Raw genomic sequence first — 23,165 nt, 5'->3', positions numbered from 1 at the left:
TATTGTCATCTAGGGAAAGTTGTAGCTTAGTATTTTCAAAGCAGTTGCAGTTTTTAGGGGCCTGTTTTCTCTTACTTTTCAGCGGGAATTGGATGTTAATTCCCTCAGGTCTCTTTCAGACTCTTACTGTAATTTAATTTTTAAATATGTCTTATTAAGCCAAGGTTGAGAGGATTTGGGAAAGTATTTTTCATTTGTTTTCCTCTTTTTATTGCTTTTTCACAGCACTTTGTCATGTGAATGGATAGTAATGTTATTACAGTTGCTGTTTTTGATGTCATAGAGTGAGTCAGCAAAAGCTTTTGAATCATTGTACGGTGGTAACATCAAAGGACAGTTTGCATGTTAAGATTTCTACTTTGCCTGGAATAACTTTTTACCAGACCCTTCCTAGCTAACTTGCCAGATGGTGAGATGTTAGTACGTTAATGTTTAAAGTATGGATCTGCTCTGCAAAGTGCCAGTGCAAAACAGTCTCTGCTTTAGTCAGCTGTTCTACTTCATGTGTATTCAGACATTTGCTTTGTTCAGTGACAAAATGTTTACTTCAATAAGCTCAGGTACGAGTGTATTGGGTTTGTGTGTCAAGGCTTTGGTAGCAGTGGGGCTACAGGGTTGGCTTCTGTGAGAAGCTGCTAGAAGCTTCCCCTTTGTCCAATAGAGCCAGTGCCAGCCGGCTCCAAGACGGACCTGCTGCTGGCCAAGGCCGAGCCCATCAGCGACAGTGGTAGCGCCTCTGGGATAACATATTTAAGAAGGGGGAAAAACAACTGCACAACGGCAGCTGGAGAAGAGAGGAGTGAGAACCTGTGAGAGAAACAATTCTGCAGACACCAAGGTCAGGGAAGGAGGGGGAGGAGGTGCTCCAGGTGCCGGAGCAGAGATTCCCCTGCAGCCCCTGGAGAAGACCATGGTGAGGCAGGCTGTGCCCCTGGAGGTCCACGGTGGAGCAGATATCCACCTGCAGCCCATGGAGGACCCCATGCCAGAGCAGGTGGATGTGCACAAAGGAGACTGTGACAGCATGGGAAGCCTGCACTGGAGCAGGTTTGCTGGCAGGACTTGTGGACCTGTGGAGAGAGGAGCCCACGCTGGAGCAGTCTGTTCCTGAAGGACTGCACCCCGTGGAAAGGACCCACTCTGGAACAGTTTGTGAAGAACTGTAGCCCGTGGGAAGGACTCACATTGGAGAATTTTGTGGAGGACTGTCTCCCGTGGGAGGGACCCCACACTGGAGCAGGGGAAGAGTGTGAGGAGGAAGGAGCAGCAGAAACAACGTGTGATGAACTGACCTCAACCCCCATTCCCCGTCCCCCTGTGCCGTTTGTGGGGGAAGAGGTAGAGGAAATCGGGAGTGAAGTTGAGCCCGGGAAGAAGGGATGGGGGGCGGGGAAGATGTTTTTTTAAGGTTTGGGTTTATTTCTCGTTATCCTACTCTGATTTGGATTGGTGGTAAATTAAACTAATTTCCCCAAGTCAAGTGCATTTTGCTTGTGACTGTAATGGTGAGGGATCTCCCTGTCCTTATCTCGACCCATGAGCCTTTTGTTATATTTTGTGTCCCCTGTCCAGCTGAAGAGGGGAGTGATAGAGCGGCTTTGGTGAGCACCTGATGTCCAGCCAGCATGAATCCACCGCAACGAGTATGCATTTGTTCAGCACTGGGCATCAACACCCATACCTTGCAAAAACATTCAGAGCCAATCAAGTTGAGCAGGTGCAATAAAAGTCCTGACTTGCTTCATGGAGCCTTTTTTTGTGTTAACATGGAACAAAAAAGATGAGTTTTGTTAGTGGAATATTGGGCTGAGTTTTTTAAAGTTGTGTGCAGATGAGGATATTTGGCATGGAAATTGAGAGTGCAAACAAGAAGTGCTGGTGTGCTGCTAAAAAAAATGTGAATGTTCTCAGTGTGAAAAATTACACTGTTCCTGTCCTTTAAAAAACAAAAAAAAGTTGACAGAAACAAGTTAACCTGAGGTAAAATGGTAATGTGGGCATGGCGCTTCAACAAGACTAGCCTTAGATTTGCTCTAAGTCATGCCAAATCTACAAGTGGCCATGCTTTGAGGAGGCTGTGACCTTGAATTAATTCACTCTGGTTAAGAATACTTTCCCTTTTTCTCCCTAGGGAAATGAGTCCTCTGTCTAGATGTTAGTCTTGTGTTTCAGTCTGATTCCCATTGTGTTTCTCTCCACTGATTAGTCTAATAATTATGTCTAAAATTTACATCATTTTACATTATTTTTATTGTATTCAGTTACTAGACGAGTACAATGAACTAGGTTCCGTGAATATGTTAGGTGTTACGTATGGTGAAACATTTTTCATTTTTACTTCAAGTCCTTTTCTATGCTCAGATATAACTGAACACCTTTGTAATACCATAATGCCTAGTATTATTACAATGAAGAAAAACATGTATTTTAGAACAGTAAAGCAAATGAGCTGAAACCACTGCTTGGAGTGTTGCATGTTAATAAAAAGGAAGAGTCAGTGCAGTAGGAGAATTGGCCAGAAATGCTCATCATTTCCAGCCAGTGACACTTTGAACTCCTTCTGCTTTTGGTTTTCCCAGGTGACAAAGTATTTTAACTGTAATTTACTGAGAGTGTTATTTAGTTTGGTTTTACAAACTGAAGATTTAAACAATACCAGAGTTTATTTTCTTACAACTGCCTAAATATGTATTAATTCCCATCATCATAATCTCATTTCCTTTATTCCCTTTGCTGTTGATTGTAGATATTTAATCTGAGGCTCTGAGGCAATACATACCAGATTGATGTTTATGGTTCTGTTCAGGGAAAAGGAAATTGAGATAGTTGTCTTAACTGGTTATGTTGTCTTTCATTACTGTAGCACCTTATGTCCCAAATTATTTGTTGCCAGTAAGAGCGGTGGGGAGTCCTGTAAAAGCTACACAGATAAGGTCTGTGGAAGTAAGAATGCAATTGCCAGTCATTTCTCTTGTCATTTCGCTGTCTGAATTTAAAGAAACTTAGAGATTTCCCCCTTTACTTTTGGGGAATGGTCTTGCAGTTCAGTTACCATTAATAGTGAGAGACTGAGAATAGTGAAGATAGGTGTTTGCCCCCAGAGGATGTTAAAGTCTTCACTTCTACCCACCTTGACTTTATTTCACAGTGCAAACAGTAGTGACTTGTGCCAAACTCTGACCTAAGGCTAATTATCTTCCAGTATTGGCAGAGACCAGGTGATACTGAAGACTGACTTATTCATCTTTTGATTTTTAATTTTTTTTTCCCCAGAAGTAACACATCACATGCTGACAATTAAAAAAAAAAAAAAACCAAACCCACACGTATTGAAAATGTTTTGGGGATTCTGTTTTACAAATGTATAGACAATTCTCTTCTGCCTGCCTCAGCAAAAAATAAAAGTGTGTGGACCTAATTGTTATTGATGGTATCTTTGACTGTTAACACTAATCAGCAGACTCATTTGCAAAATATCTTGCATGGTAACCTAGGTTCTATGTGGCAGTCATCTGTGAATGAAGTGTCAAACAGAGGGCTTGTTCCTGCTTATACCTGGTCATTTCAGAAGTCCCAAGGCTGTGCTGAATGCAAGTGAAGCTGATGAAGAGACCTGACTGTCTTTTTGCATCTCACTTAGGCTTTTTGTGTAAACGTCGCTCAGTTAGCCAAAATTGGCTCAGTATTCTTGACAGTTTTATTATTGTGGCTGGAAAGAGATTTATTGTACATTTGGATTATGCACGTATGTTGCTACAGGAGTTGTTTTGGGGGTCCTGGTACATTGGCTGTTGTATTCATGTCTTACTGTAGTGTTGTTTTTGCAGATCATCTAAATAGCATTACATGCAAGTAGGGAGAGGGAAGTGTATAGCCTTTGATGCCTATTTATTAGTAATATTATATACAGTTTGGTTATTTTCTATCAATGGTGTTTTGTTTCCTTGACTTATGGGTAAACAGCAGCTTCTAGAAATGTGTGACAGGGCTTGGTTTAAGATCAAGTCATTTGAAGAAGGAGATCAACCTATTAAAGCGTGTCCAGAAGAGGGCAACCAAGATGGTGAAGGGCCTCGAGGGCAAGACTTCCGAGGAGCAGCTGAGGTCACTTGGCTTGTTCAGCTTGGAGAAGAGAAGGCTGAGGGGTGGCCTCATGGCAGTCTACAACTTCCTCAAGGGGTGCAGCAGAGGGGAATGTGCTGATCTCCTCTCTTTGGTGACCAGCAATAGGACGTGAGGAAATGGAATGAAGCTGTGTCAGGGGAAGTTCAGATTGGACATTAGGAAAAGGTTCTTCACTGAGAGGGTGGTTGGTCACTGGGACAGGCTCCCCAGGGAAGTGGTCACAACATCAAGCCTGTCAGAGTGCAAGGAGCTTCTGGATGATGCTCTTAGTCATATGGTTTAGTTTTAGGTAGTCCTGCAAGGAGCAGGGAGGTGGACTGACTCCATGATCCGTATGGGTCCCTTCCAACTTGAGTAATTCTATGCTTCTATGAATATTGTTTATACGACAGGATCAGCCTTCTGATGAGAATTAAGTTGTGGATCTCACTGTCACAACATATTGTGGAAAATGCAATAATAAATGAGTTTGGGTAAATGACATTACTCTGTGGTTTGGCACAGTATGGTAGTCCTTTATTCTTATGCACTAGCTTTGTACCAAATTGTGAGTATTTCTGCTGTTTTTATGTTACTTTGGAATGTGTATTAAGAATAATTAACCAGAAGAATGCAGACTAGGAAGCAACTGCCTGAAGAGTTGCTCTGCAGAGAAGAGTCTAGAGGTTATAGCTGTTAAATAAGTCAGCACTGTTACACGAATATTTTCCTACATGGATTTCTCACTTTTTTTTTATAAATAGGAATGTAGCTTGCAGGGTGTGAGGTTTACCCTGTTGTTTCACACCAGTTCTTATCTATACTTAGTGGAATATTTTGGCCAGTTTTGAGCCCCACACTTACATAACAATGTAATTGGATTTGAAAATCCAAAGAGTGGTGGGATTGATTGGATTAGAAAACAAACTTCAAGGAATGATTAGCCTTGCTGCAACCCTTTATTCTAAGGACAAGAACAATCTGTTTGTGTTGTCCATTGTGGGCAGGACAGCGAAGAAATAGGATAGTGAAACACTGGAATAGGTTTCTTGGAAAAAAGTCACTGGCGACCTCAGAGAACAGACTAGATAAACATATCAGGAATAATTCAGGTAAGTAACTCACTTTGGAGAAGGAATGGACTGAGTGACTTTCTGGAATACTTGCAAGTCTAAATATTGCCAGTATAAAGGCTGACTTAAAAGCTGTTTCCCCAAGAACTGGAAGTAACTTTGTGTCAGTAGACTTTTAACTAACCAAGGGCAACTTCCTCCACAGACACAGAGACTTCTACCTCTGTTGTCCCTCAGACTCTCTCTCTTTTTTGTTTTAAATGTTTTTTTTTCTCTTCCTGTACTATAAACCCGTTCAATTAGAGACTCACCTTCAAAGCATAATACAGTGGGATTTTACTTTTTTAGTCCTGCATATTGTAAAATGTAGTTACCAATAACTAATTGCAAGATTAATCTTTTATTTTCCTATGCGGAGTAAGAATTCCCTAGGATGTTTGGGATGTTTTTTAAAGTAGTATGGTCAACTTAATTTTAAAATGTTAAATAGAGTGAACTTCTGAAGGACTTCCTAACTGCCTGGAATAATTTTAAAAATACCTAGCCTACTGACTAGTCTTGTTGAATAAATTTGTCTATCTGGCTTTCTTACAATCAAGTCATTCCTTAGCGTTTTTCTTGGATATCTTGCTTTTTAAGTTTTGTGAATTTTTTGCTTTCAATGAGGGCATTTCTTTAGAGAATAATAAATCTCAGTCAAAGCATCTCCTGGTTATTATTGGCTAGGAAGGCAAGAAGGTATACAGTGTTTCATGTTTAGTTGTTTTAATGAGGGTATGGTTTCCTGGTCAGCTGAAGAATGTGGCTATTCACCATGCCCTGGGCTGCAGCCGCATTTCATGTAGCTATCTCATATGTTGAATGAGAAAGCAGAGCCACCTGAGAGGTAACTGTTGCCTGTGTGGAAAGGAATGCTAGTTTTGGCACATGGAAGGCAGCAAAAATATGTCTGAGAAGAGAGGATACTTCTCTGTTCAGTTCCAGTAAAAGTGTAGACATTTATCATGCTTGTGACATTGCATCCTCAGTCTTTCAGCAATGGATGGCTTCAGTGGTGTGTGCGCACGTGGCGTGTCTATGTTTATTAGTGCATACTTACTATGTATATAATTATATACATACTTTACAGTGTGTATATATATGTGTATATATAAGCAGTATATTTACTAGTATATATTTATTGTCATGGATGCATGCCTGATTGAAGCCATAATAGTCTTTAAGTGGAATCAGATTTTTGTTATTGCTAGTTACATAACTAGTGATCTAGATGTGAAACTCTTCTGATTTTTATTGTACGAAAAAGAAATAACTATTTCCCATCTTCCTGTGGACAAAAAAGTAGAGAAAACTTAATATAAGTATTTCTAGATTGTGCAAAACAGGATGTGCAGTGCAAGTGCAGTAATCCATTAAATGTGAAAAAAATAGCTTGTCTCTAAGTCATTAAAAAAAATTATAGTTCAATATTCAATTACATAAATGTATAATATTAACTGTTTTGTTTAGTTCAAGGAAGAAATCTCTAAGCGTTTCAAGTCCCACACTGATCAGCTTGTGTTGATATTTGCTGGAAAAATTTTAAAAGATCAAGATACTTTGACTCAGCATGGAATTCACGATGGACTTACTGTTCACCTGGTTATCAAAACACAACACAGGTAATCTTACCGATGAGTGATCTTCTGTTTACCTCTTAGAAGTAAAAATACTCTGAATTCTTAACAGCTTTCTGTTGGGCAAACCTAGATTTGACTAAATCACTTTAATCAGTTCCTTAGTCACTGTTGGTGCAGAATAAATCTGAAATTACAGTGCTCTTTTCTTTGGTTTATCTTGTATTTTAATTAGATTCATGTTTCTAAATGCAAGTCCCTTGCTTTTTTGTTATTTAACTTTTTGGGTTTAGTGCTGAATGCTTGGCTGTGTTCTGGCTCCATAGTTCTTAGAGATGAGCTCTTACTGTCCATAAAGATATGTTGTGCAGCTTTTCTTTTCATGCGTGAAAACTTGCAGTGAATCCCTATTCGCTGTTTTGGTAAAACAAGGAAAGAAAATTTTTATGAGAGAACTGCTTTAGTGCAGCTAATTTATCTGGCTGAACAGAAAGACTTGGATTTAAAGGTTTTTTGTTTGTTTGTTTTGGTGAGGCAACTTTAAAATGATAATGACAAAGTGCATCAGTTGAGCTATGTCATCTGCACATTACTTCCTGTAAAGTGCCCAGAAGGAAAAGACTCAACTTAAAAAAATCCTTTCACCAAGTAGGGTAATATATCCTGCAATTGAATCTAGCTTGCTTAGTCAATAACATGTTTGTTGTTCTAGACTGAAAGTGTTCTTGCTCCTGTTCTGCTTAAGTCTTTTTTGTTTGTGGTGAGGATCTTCTCCTGTGGGAAAATGTCAGATGATTAAGGAAAGAGCATGGAACTTAGGAGAGAAAAGAAATACGCTTTCCCTTTCCAGGCCTTACCAAGTCACAGAGGCTTGGTGATATGCTAATAGTAACATTAGCATTAAATTTAGGCACCTGTGAAATTAGTAGCATTAACATTAAATGTAGGCATCTGTTGAAATTGATGTCTTCAGTTCCATGCTCACATCCTGGAGGGACTATCTTCTGTGACCTGGAGTCATGCCTCTGTCAAAACACTTTTGTTTCCACTGGCAAAGATCTCCCTTCCCTGCCCTATGCCTCCCCAGCCTGAAATTTAGGCCTGATAGCAATCTCAATCTTGTATATAGTATTAGCTAATACTGCAATTTTGTGCTTCGTGCATCTAAACTAGCATTCTGCTGTTGTCATGACTTTTGATTTTTTTAGCCTGTAGTCTTGAGTGTGGCAGAGAGGCTTCATGAGCAGTGCTTTTGACTTGCACAGTCTTCAGAGGGTTCATAGGTTGGACCTGCAGTAACTATACGTCCTGAAATACCACTGCCAGCCTCTCGTACCTTCTTGCACTTTGCCTCTGGGCAAAGGAGCACCCATGTGTAATGCCACATTTATGGCTTTTGGGGAATTTTTGGTGTCCCTGCATCGGTCCTATCAGCATTGCAATCCATGTCTCCCCTCTCTCCCACTCTTTTTGAATCATTTTAGAAGAGTGTATTACCATTACCTTCAGAATGTTTTAGTCATGTCTCAGACAAGGAAGTACAAACAAAAAACTACAGACCGGTTGGATGTATCTACCCTGTCTTCAGATGAGGCAGTAATGTTTTCACCTGCTAGCTTTGCTCAAATAAACTAAAAATATGCTCCTAAGACCTGCTAAAGAGAATTGTCAGCACAAAGAAAATTACCATTGAGAAAGTATAACGTTGTCCTGAACCATCTCGATATTCTTCTGACTAAAATACTTGGATTTTATGCTTGACCCAAAAGGCATAACTTAGACCCTGCCGGTGTGGCCTGGCAAGTGCTGATTTTCTTTCTGCCATGAGTATCAAGATTGGATTGCTCCTAACCACTTCACACTATGCCATTTGCTTTTCTGTTGACTGTTACTGCTACTGTTGCTGCCGTATACCTGAATAAAGAAAAGTTCTTTTCTAAAACTAGGTCTGAAGATGATCTTTTCCCTTCTAAACAGTATTAGATGTGTAACTTTCAAATAGCAATCCTCATATATCCCAACCAATCCTTGTTGAAAAAAGATAATTTTATTACTGTGCTACATTTTCCAGAATCATGGAGGCTTCCAGCATAATCTTGTAACCTGGCCTATACAGTGTCAAAGTAGCAGTGAGTGATTAGCAATGGGCAGTGAAAATGCATTGAATATCTGAATACAAAGTTCCAAGTCAGCACCTATGATTTGTTCACAAGTGACAGGAGGAAACATAATGGGGTATAAAAGTGGGTATAAAAGATGATGTGCACTTCACAGGAGTTTTACGCAAAGACTTGAGTCTGGCAGACTTGACACTCAAAACATTATCTTGAGGGTGTATACCCCCAGTTTCCATAGAAGCACTATGAACTGCAAGTTTTCAGTCTCATCTACTTTTCTGTCCTCCTTTGAGAACCTTTCATGTCTGTTACATGAAGAGGTACAGTTCCTTCTCAAAATAGTTTCTCAGTTGAAAAACCAAATAGGGTTTTATGCTTACTATTTTCCTTTTGCTTACGGGGGAAAGGTATATGTGTTTTCTAGACCAAAGGAAACCAAGTCTCTTTAGCAGAAGATCGATGGTCAGTATACAGTCTATAATCTTCCTCATTGAAGTTACAGCTGCTTGGCTAATGGTAGTCGTCTTGTGTTCAAAGTTCACAGTTGCCGTTAACATTACGGAGTATTAATGCTTGTTCTTCTCAGGAGCCCAGAGTTTCACCCAGTGCCTTATGTCAGGGCAGCTTATGTCAAAGCCAAGTATCCACGTATTCCCTTTCCTGGATTATTAGAAGGTTTCTTCTAGAATGGGTTTTCATTGAGCAGAATCTGTGTGTGTTTTGATAGACCTGAAAGTAAACAAGAAAGGAGTACAAATATATATAATATAATATATTATAATATAATATATATTTTATATATAAATATAATATGCAAAACTGAATTCATAGGAATCGCTATGGACTTAAGTGTTAGAAGAACCGTTAGATGTCGTGGGCTCAAATTCATTTCTCCTACACACCCAGAACATCAGTAAGAACTTGAATGAGGTGATTTGGTCCCATGGCATCCTTCATGACTTGGCATGTCATGTTTTATTTACCTGTTACAAGAACACTGGTCAAATCAGCAGGGTATACCAGCAGATGGGCTACTTATAAGCTAGTGTTGATGATTTGGTGAAAGAACTTGCGAAGCATGCAAAACATTTCATTGTTCCTTTTGGTTTCCGTTTGTGGTTTTGGTGGCTGATGTTTAGGCTGGAGTCAGAGAACTCTTAGAACTCTCAGGGAAGCCTCTGGACCTGAGGCATCTCTCAGGCTTGGGGTTTTTTGTTTGTTTGGGGTTTTTGGTTGGGATTTTTTCTCTTCCCTCCCTCCCCAGCCCTGCCCCGCCTCTGGTCTTTGCTTTACTGAAGCAAGCACAGAATTTTATTATAGCAGAAAGGTACTCCGAGATGAACTGAGATGTAATTTTGTGTACTGTCAAATCCTTAAACCTTTGTGTGAGGTCTGAATTCATAATTTCTACAAGTTATTTTATGCTGTAGTTCTGCAAATAAAGGCATTTGAGATTGATTGTTGAACCAGCCTAGAGAACTGATTTGGGTTTCAAACTAGCCTCTTTTCTTTTTAATAGAGGCCAGGTTAGCTTTACACAAGCTCAGTTCCTTGATCTCTTTTACTACATGGCAGCACCCGTGTTTATGCCTTTGCAGTAGAAAGGTGTGGTGAGCATATGACTCGGGCAGCCTTTAGTGCCTGTGCTAAATTATGCTGGCTTTAACTTTGTGTAACTATGTTTTTACCCTGTTCTCAAAGTCTCAAAGGTTATTGAGATTCTGATCTTTGTCTTCTAATGAAATAAGACTTTAACCAAATTTCACATTCAGTAGGGCATCCTGTTAGAGATGTGGCATGAAATAAATTCAACATTAAATCTTGCTAGGCTTTATTTCTTTAAGCCCCAGGCATGTAATCAGTAGTACTTGAGTATAGTGGAATAAGGCAGGGATCCTTAAAGCAAGGTAAGGGCAGAGGAAACAATTCATTGGTGGGCATCCTGGGGATAGGGTGAGAAGGTGGTAATGGCTGCAGTTGTGCCCATCCATTTTCTTAATGTTTCAAACTACTGTTCTGAAAAACTGATGACATTACAGATGTCTGAGAAAGATTTGTTACAGGAAGCCATCTAGATGTAGTAGTGTGGTTTTTGAGAAGGAATCAAAAACGTAAATTAAGATTTTCAAGTATGATACTATTCCTGTATTTAATAGCATTACTTAAATTAACTTGTCAAACTTGCAACTTTTAAACTTGCTTTTTTAGATCACAAGACCACCCAGCTCAACAAGCAAACACCACTGGGAGTACTGCTACCACAGCAACATCAAGCACTAGTACCTCAACACCAGCTTCAACAAATAGTAACCCTTTTGGCTTGGGTAAGAATATTTGTTAGGTAGTATGGTGGGTATCTTCTCTGGATTCAGGTAATTGTCTCTGAAGCTGTAGTCTAATGTAGACAGAACTTTAAAAAAAAAACCCCAAACAAACACACCACCCAAAAAACTGATTACAGATATCTATGGTATTGTTTGTAGACGGTTTCTTATCAGTAAATTATAAGAGGAAAGTTGTTTCCTTAATTTTATATGCAGAACTTCAGACTTGTGCTGTTTCACCTTCAGTAATAAGGTGCCACTGATGTTATAGTCTGGCACTATGAGAAATGAAATTCCTTCCAGTGTCCTTGTGCTCCTTAAAAGAGCATGTGAATTGCTGTGAGGAGAGTACTGACGAAGCTGGACCTGTAACATGAAGCCAAGATCTGGAACTGAAATAACAAAACTGCTGCTAATCTTACAATTCAGTGTTTCTCAGGTTCTAAGTCTGATAGCATTATCAGTCTTCTCTTTCATTAATAAAAAGGCTGCAGTCTATTAACTTAAAAATACTATCTATTTCCATAATCACACTTGGGTTTTTGGTTCATCTTTTTTCATGTCACTTGCTTTTGGGGGGTGGGGAAGAGGTAGAATTGGAAAAGCTAACCATAGTAAGCAGTTACTTTCTTAGGTGTAACCAGTTCTTCAGACTGACTAGTACCTTTTGAATTTTTTTTCGTTTGGACTCAGCAAAGGAGGGGAATTCAAAGCATAATTAGTTCTTGGTGCATTAGTAAAAAGAGCAGTTCTACTTTTAATTGGAATAGAGAATATGAGTCATATTGGGAGGTCTGTCTTGGTTATAGTCTAACCAACAGGAGACAGATGAATGATTATTATAAATGCTTTGGAAAGTGTTTTGGGGGGCGGGGACGGAGACCGAAGGACACACAACCTAAGGCCCCAAAACTCAAACATCCATTGTATCTTAGCTGTGCAAAATGAGAAGAAAAGCTGTTAGTATTGTAACAAGTTCTATTTCAGATGCAGTTTGTTGGATTTTTAGTTATGTGTCTTGTTATTTAAAGAAGCAAACTCTTAGTGGATAACTCCTTAACAGCCTTGCAAAGATGGACTTTCCATTCGTTTTCATTGTTTTGAAGTGTGGGATATGTTCAAGTATTTTGTATTTAGAAAGAACCTGGATCTGATTAGAAGTATACTAGAAGCTGAAAGTTCAATTATATTTTTTTCATCCTCTTAAAGGTGGCCTTGGAGGTTTGGCAGGTCTGAGTAGCCTGGGCTTAAATACATCAAACTTTTCAGAGTTGCAAAGTCAGATGCAACGGCAACTTATGTCCAACCCAGAAATGATGGTTCAGATAATGGAAAATCCATTTGTTCAGAGCATGCTTTCAAATCCTGACCTGATGAGGCAGTTAATTATGGCTAACCCTCAAATGCAGCAACTGATACAGAGAAATCCAGAAATCAGTCACATGCTGAATAATCCAGATATAATGAGACAGGTATGTAGAAGGATCTCTGTAAGTTCATGACCTTTGATTATACTGTAACTGTGAACAACAGAGCAGGAATTGGACGTGCTTAGTTGAGTGCTTAAACATTCTTGAAATATTTAGGCTTGTTAGAAAATCCATAAAAGGTTGCTGTAGGCAACTGATGTTTGTATTTCTAGTTGTTGATGTCCAAAATAGATTGATAATTCAGAAAATCTGAAGCATAGTTTTGAAAGACATTGAAGACTGCGTAGTCATGTCTTCTGAGGTTAGAGTTGGATGTCCCTGTGTGCACTCGAAACCTTCTGTTGTCTAGCCAACAATGAGCCTACCAAAGCAGTAATTCTCCAAAATTCTACACATTTTCATTTTATCTAACTGTGGGTACTTCTGAGTGCTTTTAAAATTAGATGGTATGTAAGATACACTGTGTTGGCAGAAGGCACCAAAAAACAAATGAATACTTTTGAAAATGTAGGAATTTATTTTAGAGTTCGTATTATAGGCTGCCTGCTTTAACAATGTTAGAAATGGTAGGAGCATATTGTGTTGAAAAGATGAAGAAGAAGAAGAATTCATTCAAGATTTTTCTTCTGTTTAGCCAGGTGCTTCCTGACCCAACCAGCATAGTGATGGTTCTGGTAGAATGCTGGCTAAATATCTAATTCAGTTGACTCCCACTAAGTTGACATCTTGATTTGGCCTTAATCATAATTTCAAATTGGGTTAGACAGTGGTAACTTAGATATTGCCAACTGCTGACACTTTCACTTTAGAATGGATTTCTTATTAATACAGATTAAACGTTCCACTTCCCTAGACACTAGAACTTGCTAGAAACCCTGCAATGATGCAGGAAATGATGCGAAACCAAGACCGCGCCTTGAGCAACCTAGAAAGTATACCAGGTGGATACAATGCCTTGCGACGTATGTACACAGATATTCAGGAGCCAATGTTGAATGCAGCACAGGAACAGGTGAGCAAAAATTGCAAATGCTGCTGAAAGTAAATATTTTTAAAAAATAAAAGCATGTAAGTAATGTAAATTTCCAAATGTGTACTTCACAAAACATTTCTTGAAGCCTGAAGTCATTATGTGGCCTCTTACTCTAGAGAGGAAAGATCTTTACAAATTCTGTGCTCTTCTAAGCTTGAAGAAATACAGATACCCCTTTGTGTGTTTGAGAAGCTATTTTAAAGTTAATGAATTTCTGTATTACTTGAATTTGATTTCCTTTAATTCTTTGCCTTAAAATTCTGAGGTCCAGGAAATTTTTTTTAAGGGTGCATTTAGTAACTTGGAACCTAAAATGGGAAGGAAAAAAGGCTTTGAAGCTGGACACCAGTATGCAAGACACCACCTTACTGTGATCAAAATACCAGTGTAGTAGCAGCACTGCTTTCAAAAAGAAATGTGATCTAATTTTTTTGATGTGCTAGTACTTACCAATGTTGGCGTCTTTTCAGAATATTTACAATAAATTACTGTAGGATGGTGAATATAACTGATGAAGAGCCATGAACATTTATCTTCATGTGTAATTTTGGAAAGGTAACTTCCTGTTTATAGCAGACTTAAAAATGGTTGGCTTTAGTAGATGATACATGTTTGCTTTCCTTCCTCTGTAGTTTGGAGGTAACCCATTTGCTTCCTTAGTAAGCAATGCATCAACAGGAGGGGACAGTCAGCCATCTCGTACAGAAAATAGAGATCCTCTACCAAATCCCTGGGCTCCTCAATCCAGCTCGCAGACTTCCGTGACAAGTACCAGCACCAATGGTGGGAGCGGTGGCAGTAGTAGTGCTGGAAATAGCACCTCTGGCAGTACAGGACAGAGCTCAACTGTACCAAATTTGGGACCTGGACTAGGAGGTGTGTTTGTTACCACAATTGCATATATTTGCACATACTTGGGAGTTTTCTGAAATTATTCTTTCATTAGAAAGAGAGTTTTTGAGTCAAAGTTTTTATTGCTATTTACTTTTGTAGAACATTTGACTAGTATCAAAGTCCTCTGTAGAAAAACAAACATGAAGAGTAAACTAAAAGTGATAATAGTACTTGTGTATTGCCTTAAAATAACAAAGGTAAAATCTCTAGATGAATGATAGTATTTTTCCTGTTTGGAGGCAAATGTGAAAACAGCTAATGATGTAGATACTTAGTGGGACTGCTTGTTGGATACAGCCTCTGTCTTCTAGCGTAGATGCGTCTGTGTAAGCAGAACCTCATTGAGGTATATTTCAGGGGCTAAAACTCCTGGAAACCAAGTGGTTATATCCTGGTTTTAGGTAGTCTAATTCATCTGATGATACTCAGGATGTTTACTAAAGTGGCCTTTTACTTTTTTTTAAGCTGGTATGTTCAACACACCAGGAATGCAGAGCTTATTACAGCAGATAACAGAAAACCCACAACTTATGCAGAATATGTTGTCTGCGCCCTATATGAGAAGCATGATGCAGTCATTAAGCCAGAATCCTGATCTTGCAGTACAGGTAAATGCATTTGGTGTAGTAATGTATTGTGTGCATTGAATTTAAAAAAGAAAAAAAGAGTTGAATCTATGATACAGTTAAATTTTCACTTGTGCCAACATCTCAACAATTGTCTGTAGTGAATGGCCCAGTTTTTAATGTTAATGCCTAACTCACTGAAATTATTACCTACCTACATTTAACAATTTGTTGCAGTGAGCTTCTTCAGTTTGTAATTGCACATCGTGCTAGGCATGCTTCTAAAATAACTTGTAAGTTCATGTATGTTTTGTACAGCCCTAATATAAATGAGATTGCCTTGGCAAGTATCTGGCAAATCATTCACTTAAAAGATAAAAAAACCAAACAATACCAAAACAACAACAAACCCAAAAAACAAAAGCAACCTGCAATGTGTTCAGGCTGGTGGTTCATAACAAGTTTTGACCAAAGGAGAAGTAGATTATTATTATTCTGTGACGTTATTTTCATAGGCGATAACTGTGTGAGTAGTTGTCTTAAAACCCCCTGTGGTTTTTACTGCTTGATTTTTGAAGTTAAGTATTTTTGTCCCATAGATGATGTTGAATAATCCTTTATTTGCTGGAAATCCTCAACTTCAGGAACAAATGAGACAACAACTTCCTACTTTCCTTCAGCAAGTAAGATGAGATACTAGCTGTTAATAAATGTCCGCAAGTCAGTGAGCAACATTTTCAATAAACTGGTGCCTTTCTTTGATTGGGCTGAAAGCTAGATTCTGTCCTATATTCTCATTAGCTTTAGACACCAGTTTAGATTGTCCCTTGATAATAAATTCTTGCTTAATGTCTTCATCCTTTTCATAAGTTAAACCTGCCTTTTTGTGGATATTTTTGTCTGTGGCTAGCGTGACTGCTTAGATTTGCTCTTGCTTCTGTGCTTAGAAGGAATAGTTGTTCTTACTGTGCACCATCCAGAGAACACTTGTTTGCAACATGATTTGTTTCGCAAATTAAAAAGATTAGTACTTTTCCCACTACTAGAATAAAGTTTCACTGTGCTTTTCTTGTACCTTTTCAAACCTGCCTGAAGTATTTGGGTAAAGAGATCTTACAGCATGCCTTGAAAGACCCAGGTCATTAGCTAATTCAAAAGGAGTGTGTTCTGAAGTTTTTTACCTGTAAACGTTGCCCTACCACCATCTTCCCCTCTTAACAACATTGTGCTGGTAGCCCAGGTATATGGTTGATAATAGCTGTCACAGTGTGTACTAGTACTGTGTTCCCTAAATAGGAGTAAGTGAGATTTTTTTTTTTTTTTTAGGAATTGGAAACTTAAGCCAATGCATGAGTTCCATCATTAGACAGTCTTTGCAAATCAGAGTAAATATGCATTGCCAAGATCTGATTGCACATAGGCAGTTTTATGAGTAAAATAATTAACACATACATGAATTCAAGTAGCAAGTTCAGTGTTCGGAAGAAACTGTTTAAATGGTTTCAACCGCATGAATGGCTGTAGTGCTTCATAATGCCACTGCTTTGTGATGGCTCGGTAGAATCTGAAGAGCTGGTACCACATGTATGTTTTCAAATCTTTGAATAAATGGTAGTTAATGAAGGCACAGTAGGAATAATTTCTGTTTCCTTTGGTTATCTCCTTCTGCCAATATCACCTTGGGGTTTATCTGCAGAGCTAGTTCTCTGTTGTATTCACTAGGTTAGGTCAGATGATCCAGCAGCATTAGCAGGTAAAGTGGAGAAATACCTAGATATTCTTAGAATGTTGACAATATTGCAGCTCATACTTCCTTGCTTATCTGCTGGCGTTTATATTATGGGATTGGGTGACAGAAACCATGGAATGTTCCTCTGCATAATGCAAGGCATCTTTTGCAATAAAGGGCGATTGCCCCAGCAGAACTAGGAAAACTCATCTGTGAGCTACTCCATCTGAAACTTTTATACAAGTCTTAAAAAGAGTTGCTGCTACTTAACAGATGGAATTAATAACATTAGTAAAGACAAGATCCAGGTCACCTAAGTGCTCTGAGAATTGTTGGGCCACCATTTCTGTAAAACAACTCCAAATATCAGACAGTAAGTAGTGATTTAAATATTTTCTTAAAGTAATTGCAGCAGCTTTCTTTGGAGAACCCAAAATGTTTTCCTCTTCGAAACTTGGGTAAACTTTGCCAGCTATATATTTAGTTATTCTCTGACCTTAAGGTGTCAGGAAGATAAAAATCCAAGAGATGAATGGAGAATATTAACAACTTGCTGTACTTAAGTCTTGTTACGCACCCATATTCCAGACCAGAGCTCTTAATGTCCTATTTTGCAATTCTGCAGAGGAAGTTTGACCTTAATCTGCGCATTTCTATGTGAATCAAAACCGTTTTTGCAGCAGAAGGAATTTGGCCTAGTTGCCAAGTGAATGCTGCTAAGATTAATAAGCCTGTCTGCTATTTGAAGTAGGCCTGACTACTAAGGCTATGTCACTTGTGAGTGAAACACATTACTTTTCACTTACCTGTGGCATCTCTAAGCAGAGGTGAGCATAAACTGTTAGTTTTGGATCTAAAATCTGGACATTTAGTTTCAGAAATGAAAAGGATTTGCCTTTTAAATTATCTGTGGATTTGAAAGCTAGTTTTTAATTGAAGTCACACTAGAGTGAGAGCCCTTGTATATTATACATTTGTTTGCTAGTATGTTTTGCAGTGTACTTGTTTGCATTTCTCTAGGCTGTGAGGGCGCTGCAGATATGATGACGTGCACAAATAGCCATGCTCAAACTGCTGTGGTCTGAATTTAGCTGGGAAAAAGAAATATTTTTCTAACTTTTTCTTAGACATCTGTTGGTCAAGTTTCATTGTCTTCAGTGTTGTTGCTTACCAGTAGTGTGATATAGGATACTAATTATAGAATGATGTGGACTAACACAGTCATATGGCTCTGAAAGATGAAGTCTGCTAGAAGAGGTAATGAAAAAATACTTCTCTTCGTGTACTTTGTATTTGAAAGGCTTTGTCCGCACCTAGAGAGTTCATTGATCACCTCCTATGAAAATTTTCTCAAAAAAGAAAAAATACCTGAAGGATTTAATGTAAATATTCAAATATAAAGTTGAAAAACAAGTTCTGAAATTATGTCAGACTACAAAACATCTGGTGATAAAGATTAATTTTGAACATCTGCATATGATTAAGAGTTTCTCTCCTTTTCTTAGATGCAGAATCCTGACACGTTATCAGCTATGTCAAACCCTAGAGCAATGCAGGCTTTGCTACAGATTCAGCAGGGCTTGCAGACACTAGCAACAGAAGCACCGGGACTTATACCAGGGTAAGAATCGGTCTTACAAATTTAGACAAGATCTTTTCTCTTGTGGTGTGTTGTTCATTCTTTTTACACATAGAGATTTACCCAGTTTTTATTTAAAACTCCTCCTCCTGCCTTTTTTAGTTTAACTAAACTTGTTTTGGAATTTGCCATATTTTTGCCTGCTGCGCACTGCTCAACAGTGGTGATTCTGGTCTTTGTCTTAGTACTTTCCTTAAATTGTCATCCCCTCTTTGACAGGATTCTTACTCTGTAATTAAATAAATGAGGAAAGACAAACTAGTATTTATTATTCAAGTTGTGTATTTCTTTTTCTGTCATTTATGTAGATTTAATCCTAGTTTAGGTGGATTGGGAAGCACTGGAGCTCCTACAGGGTCCACTGTACCTAGTTCAGTTCCCAGTGAAAATACAAGTCCAGCATCAGGAACTGCTGAACCTGGTCACCAGCAATTTGTCCAGCAAATGTTGCAGGCACTTGCTGGTGCAAATGCTCAGGTAAAGTACATCACTACATTCTAGATTTTTTTAAAAACTTACTTTATTTTTTCATTATAAACCACTAGAAAGGAAGCTGATAGCTGAGGGGAGAGCTCCCTGGATGCTTCTGGTCAAAGGAGAGCAGAGGAGGCTTAAAAGTGGTGTTGAAGCTGTGCAAGTAAACGCTGGAAAAACATCAAATTTGAGTTGAAAGTGTCCTCTGAACAGTTGATTTTTATACACTCATCTTCATACCCTTGAACTTCTGAAATGCTTGGAAAGATTGAGGCAGATTGAGGTGATAAGGTTCACTGGCAAGTGAAGTGTGGGCTCAGGCAAAAGAAAGCTTAAGCATATTGAACACCATTACCTATGTGATTTTTGTCTTTCTCGCTGGCTGTTACTCTCTAGCTGTGACTAAGCCTCTGTCCCACACTTCGGAATAGCCACACTCTGGTTATTGGAAGCCTGAATTTGTTGTTTGGCTTCACTGACATCCTGCAGGTCCAGATTGCAGTGCATTTTGTTAACATACTGAATGGGTTTAAGGGTTTCCAGAGAGCTCCAGAAGTCCAGCAAAGGTAACAGCTTTGCCAGTAGTTGTAGGGTGGGGAGCAAGACTGGCTTTAAGGGACACATGGTGTTAACTCTGAAGAGTGCTGTTTGAAACAGCACCCTTATGTGCTGGTACATACCCAGAGTAATGGCAGACTGCTGGTAGAAGACACAGTGCTGCTTTTTCCTCCTCTGTTGCCACAGGGTGAGTTAGTTCAGTTTACTGATCTGACAGACTTTTTCTCTTGTTATCTAACCACAAGAAAGTGTTGGTAGATGTCACTGCAGGAAACCGTATTCTAATACATTTTTACTTATTATGCTGTCAGAACTTACACAACTGAGTCAACATTCTGTTTACTTTTACTTGGGGGAAGCAGGTGGGGGGCAGTTCTTAAATTTCAGATTACGTCTTTACATTGTATTGGTTTGGAACCGTACGCAGACTTTAAATACTGGTAGTAATTTCTTGATGTATGAAACTGTTGAATAGAACAAAAGAAAAATTAGCAGTAGCTGCACAAGTGTTCTGTTGGTATCTAAATCGACTAATTGATTTCAAAAAGTGACTTCTCAGTATTACTCCAGCATATTATTTTCCTATAATTGGTCTGATTCAAAAATGCCTCTGGACTGAAGATCCTACCACTGAAATCATGCAGAATTTTGCCATGAGTTTGTGTGAGCAGGATCATCCCATAAAGCACAGCTGTCAGTTTGCCTTAGACTGAAGCTTTCCAACAATTAGATTTTTGCTAATTTTAGTCAACAGATACTTGGAGCATTAAAAAAGAGGTGATTTTTATGTCGAGGAAAAGAAAAAAAGCCTGTGACATTCACCATTGCCGACAGTGACATCATCATAATCCTTGCTGTTCCACATTACTAGGTTGAACTCTGTTTCATTTTAAAAAAATACCTGCATGCATATCTTTAAGAAACTGTTTGTGGGACATAAATTTACCCAATTTAATTTCAATCCTTTTTTATCAAACAAGCAGCTTTTCCTGTAGTTCAAGAATGTCATGTAAGTGTAGATACTCTTAAATTTGAAGCTGCTCTGACTTGTTAAATTCGATTCACAATTGAATTATTTTTTTATGTCATAGTATAGTTTTAGGATCTTGAAAGAGATGTAGTCAGAAATTAGTGAAGACAGGAAGTGGTGCAGAATCAACTATGTTTAAATCCTGTACTTTGCTAAATGTGTGTTATGCTTTTATAGCTTGAAATTTTGTTCTTAGCAGTTACAAAATCCAGAAGTTCGATTTCAGCAACAACTGGAGCAGCTGAGTGCAATGGGCTTTCTGAACCGTGAAGCAAACTTACAAGCGCTAATAGCAACAGGAGGAGACATCAATGCAGCTATTGAAAGGCTGCTTGGCTCTCAGCCTTCATAGCAGTGTTTCTTTAACTTGAAAAAATGTAATTTATTTTTGATAACAGCTCTTAAATCTTTAAAATATTTGCTTTATTTCATTCTGACTCTTGGGATTGTCTTGTTATAACTAAAACTGGTCTGATGCATTTTAAGGTGGAGTGCAGTAGTTTTCTTCAAACAGTGGGAATCAATGCATTTTCACTCTATTGCATGCATCACACTTCTTTTTGTTCTGCATTATTTGGGATTTTTTTTTTTTGAAAAAATATCAGCTTTCACAGTTGGGTGAACAGGTTTTGTCTGACCTGCAACTGTCCAATTTATTTACTACTTAAACATTAGCCTTCAGTAGTAATTTATGTAGAATACAAATTAAAAAGAAAAAAAAGTAATTGAAGCTACAATTTGTGGGTACCAATACTGCTTACTGTGATTTTGGCATGTATTTTTTTTTTTTGCTAGCAAAATGCTGTAAGATTTATACCACTTGAGTAATCTACCATTTTTTGCTTTAATTTGTATGAAGTATAAACACAATATATACAATGGAGACAGCTCATTTCTAGAGATTTACACATTGCAATAGAATGAGATAAGTAACACAAAAACGCCAGGGGAAAAAAAAAAATTGTAAGACATGGTTTTGGTGTAGAATCTTCCAGCATCTTTGGTAACCATCTCAGCAAAAATGCTTAAGCAAGTTCAGTTAAAATACACTAGAATTACTGTTCTGGTTAACTCTTTACATCTAACTGTACAGAAACTTGCATTGTAACATTGTCTCAATATTCACAAAGATTAACTGTAAATTATCATTGTGCAAATTAAAGGGGCACTGGATTGTGCTCTGGAACTGCTTCTAAGGCTTTTTGGCTTGTTCCATTGGGATTCTAACATGTATTCTGATTTGTAATTGGAAACATTACTTTCATTCATGGTCATGTGATATTCTAATTACTTTTAACCACCATGTAAAAAATACTGTATATCTTTTGAGTTTTTATTGGTAGTTACTTCCCTTGTGCACAGGTAATAAATGAATTAAAAAATCTTTAAGCATCTTATCTCAGTGTGTTTGCAGTTGATGATTACCTAGAATTCAAGATGACTGACCAGCTTAAGAGTTGGCATTTGAGTGTAAGCTCTGGGAATAGTCACCAGCTCTGGGCTAAGATTAGTAAACAACTCTTGGAGTGTGAGATGGAGGGACGTTGAAGACTACTAGCTTAGATAAAGTGGGGGTGGCAGATTGGTCTTCACGTCAGTGTAGTTGTGAACATGCTCACTTAATTCCTGTATTGCTTTTAAACACTTGGTTTGAACGGTCTTTTGATGGTACAAGGATAAATTGTTTGCTCTAAAAATCATTGCTTGCAAATGGTGTAAAATTACCCGTTTTAACTCAAAGTTGTTAGTCAGTTTGATGAAGCAAAATTATAATGCAATATAAAGGAAGAAGTTGAGCATACTTAAGCACATAGTGAGATTTTAAAAACTTTTGGCAAAGACACGTATGCAGTTTTGTTGGCAGTAAATGTGTTGTACTCTTATCACAGAAGAGAAGATTCACTCACTGTCCAGTAATCTTGTCTCTTACTTTGCCAGTAAGTAAATTGATCAAATACTGCTGAGGCAAAGTACTGGGAAAAGTTGAAGAAAATCTCTTGGTTGGCCTTTGGATCAAAGTCTCATAGATGCAGCAGCACGGAGTGTTAAACAAACAAATAAACTAAAATAGAATCTATTGGTAAGATGAATTTAATATAATCAAAACCTTTTAAAATACCTACAGTTTGGGTACAAAACTACTTTTATTTCCTTGCCAGTTATCAGGCCCATCATCATACTTTCATAGTGACTTCTATTGGGTGGGTAGCTTTCATTGCAGTGAGCACAAGGCTGTGACAGGGAAGTGACAGATAGCAAGTAGTTTCTGTAGAATAATCACTCCCTTTTTACAGTTATTTTCACAATGACTGTTTATTAGGATCTTCAGAATAACTAATTTGACTTGACTTAGTAAGTCAAGTAAGGTACACTAAGTAAGTAGTGTACCTTACTGGGACCTTGCTTTAAAAAAGTAAGACCCCTCGTCATTCAGAAGGCAGGTCCTTTTAAGAAGAAAATCTGTAACATCCAAAAAGGCTACTGTATAATGAAAGGGCGAGGGTGAGGTGGGGAAGGGAATAATTCTTACCAAGCTTTATTAAGGCACTAAAACAATGAATCTAAAAAGCATGAACAC

General features: G+C 38.2%; 1 protein-coding gene across 2 annotated transcripts in view; it reads left to right on the top strand.

Annotated features, from left to right (window-relative positions):
* The window catches only part of UBQLN1 (ubiquilin 1), a 32,800-nt gene extending 10,821 nt beyond the window's left edge, over positions 1–21,979 (top strand). The window contains exons 2-11 of one of the 2 annotated variants that reach the window (XM_059833294.1): positions 6,687–6,838; positions 11,119–11,234; positions 12,444–12,706; positions 13,518–13,676; positions 14,330–14,573; positions 15,057–15,199; positions 15,757–15,840; positions 18,392–18,507; positions 18,834–19,002; positions 20,787–21,979. In XM_059833294.1, coding sequence (XP_059689277.1) covers positions 6,687–6,838; positions 11,119–11,234; positions 12,444–12,706; positions 13,518–13,676; positions 14,330–14,573; positions 15,057–15,199; positions 15,757–15,840; positions 18,392–18,507; positions 18,834–19,002; positions 20,787–20,939 — 1,599 coding nt within the window. In that variant the 3' untranslated portion in view covers positions 20,940–21,979. Of the gene's footprint in view, positions 1–6,686; positions 6,839–11,118; positions 11,235–12,443; positions 12,707–13,517; positions 13,677–14,329; positions 14,574–15,056; positions 15,200–15,756; positions 15,841–18,391; positions 18,508–18,833; positions 19,003–20,783 lie in introns of both variants that reach the window. The other variant, XM_059833293.1, reaches the window with a different exon arrangement.
* The last annotated feature ends 1,186 nt before the right edge of the window (positions 21,980–23,165 follow it).

This window comes from Gavia stellata, chromosome Z (assembly GCF_030936135.1).
Source record: "Gavia stellata isolate bGavSte3 chromosome Z, bGavSte3.hap2, whole genome shotgun sequence".
In the NCBI taxonomy this organism is placed as follows: Eukaryota; Metazoa; Chordata; class Aves; order Gaviiformes; family Gaviidae; genus Gavia; species Gavia stellata.
Note: the sequence above shows the minus strand (reverse complement) of the source record. Positions and strands in the feature narration are given on the sequence as shown.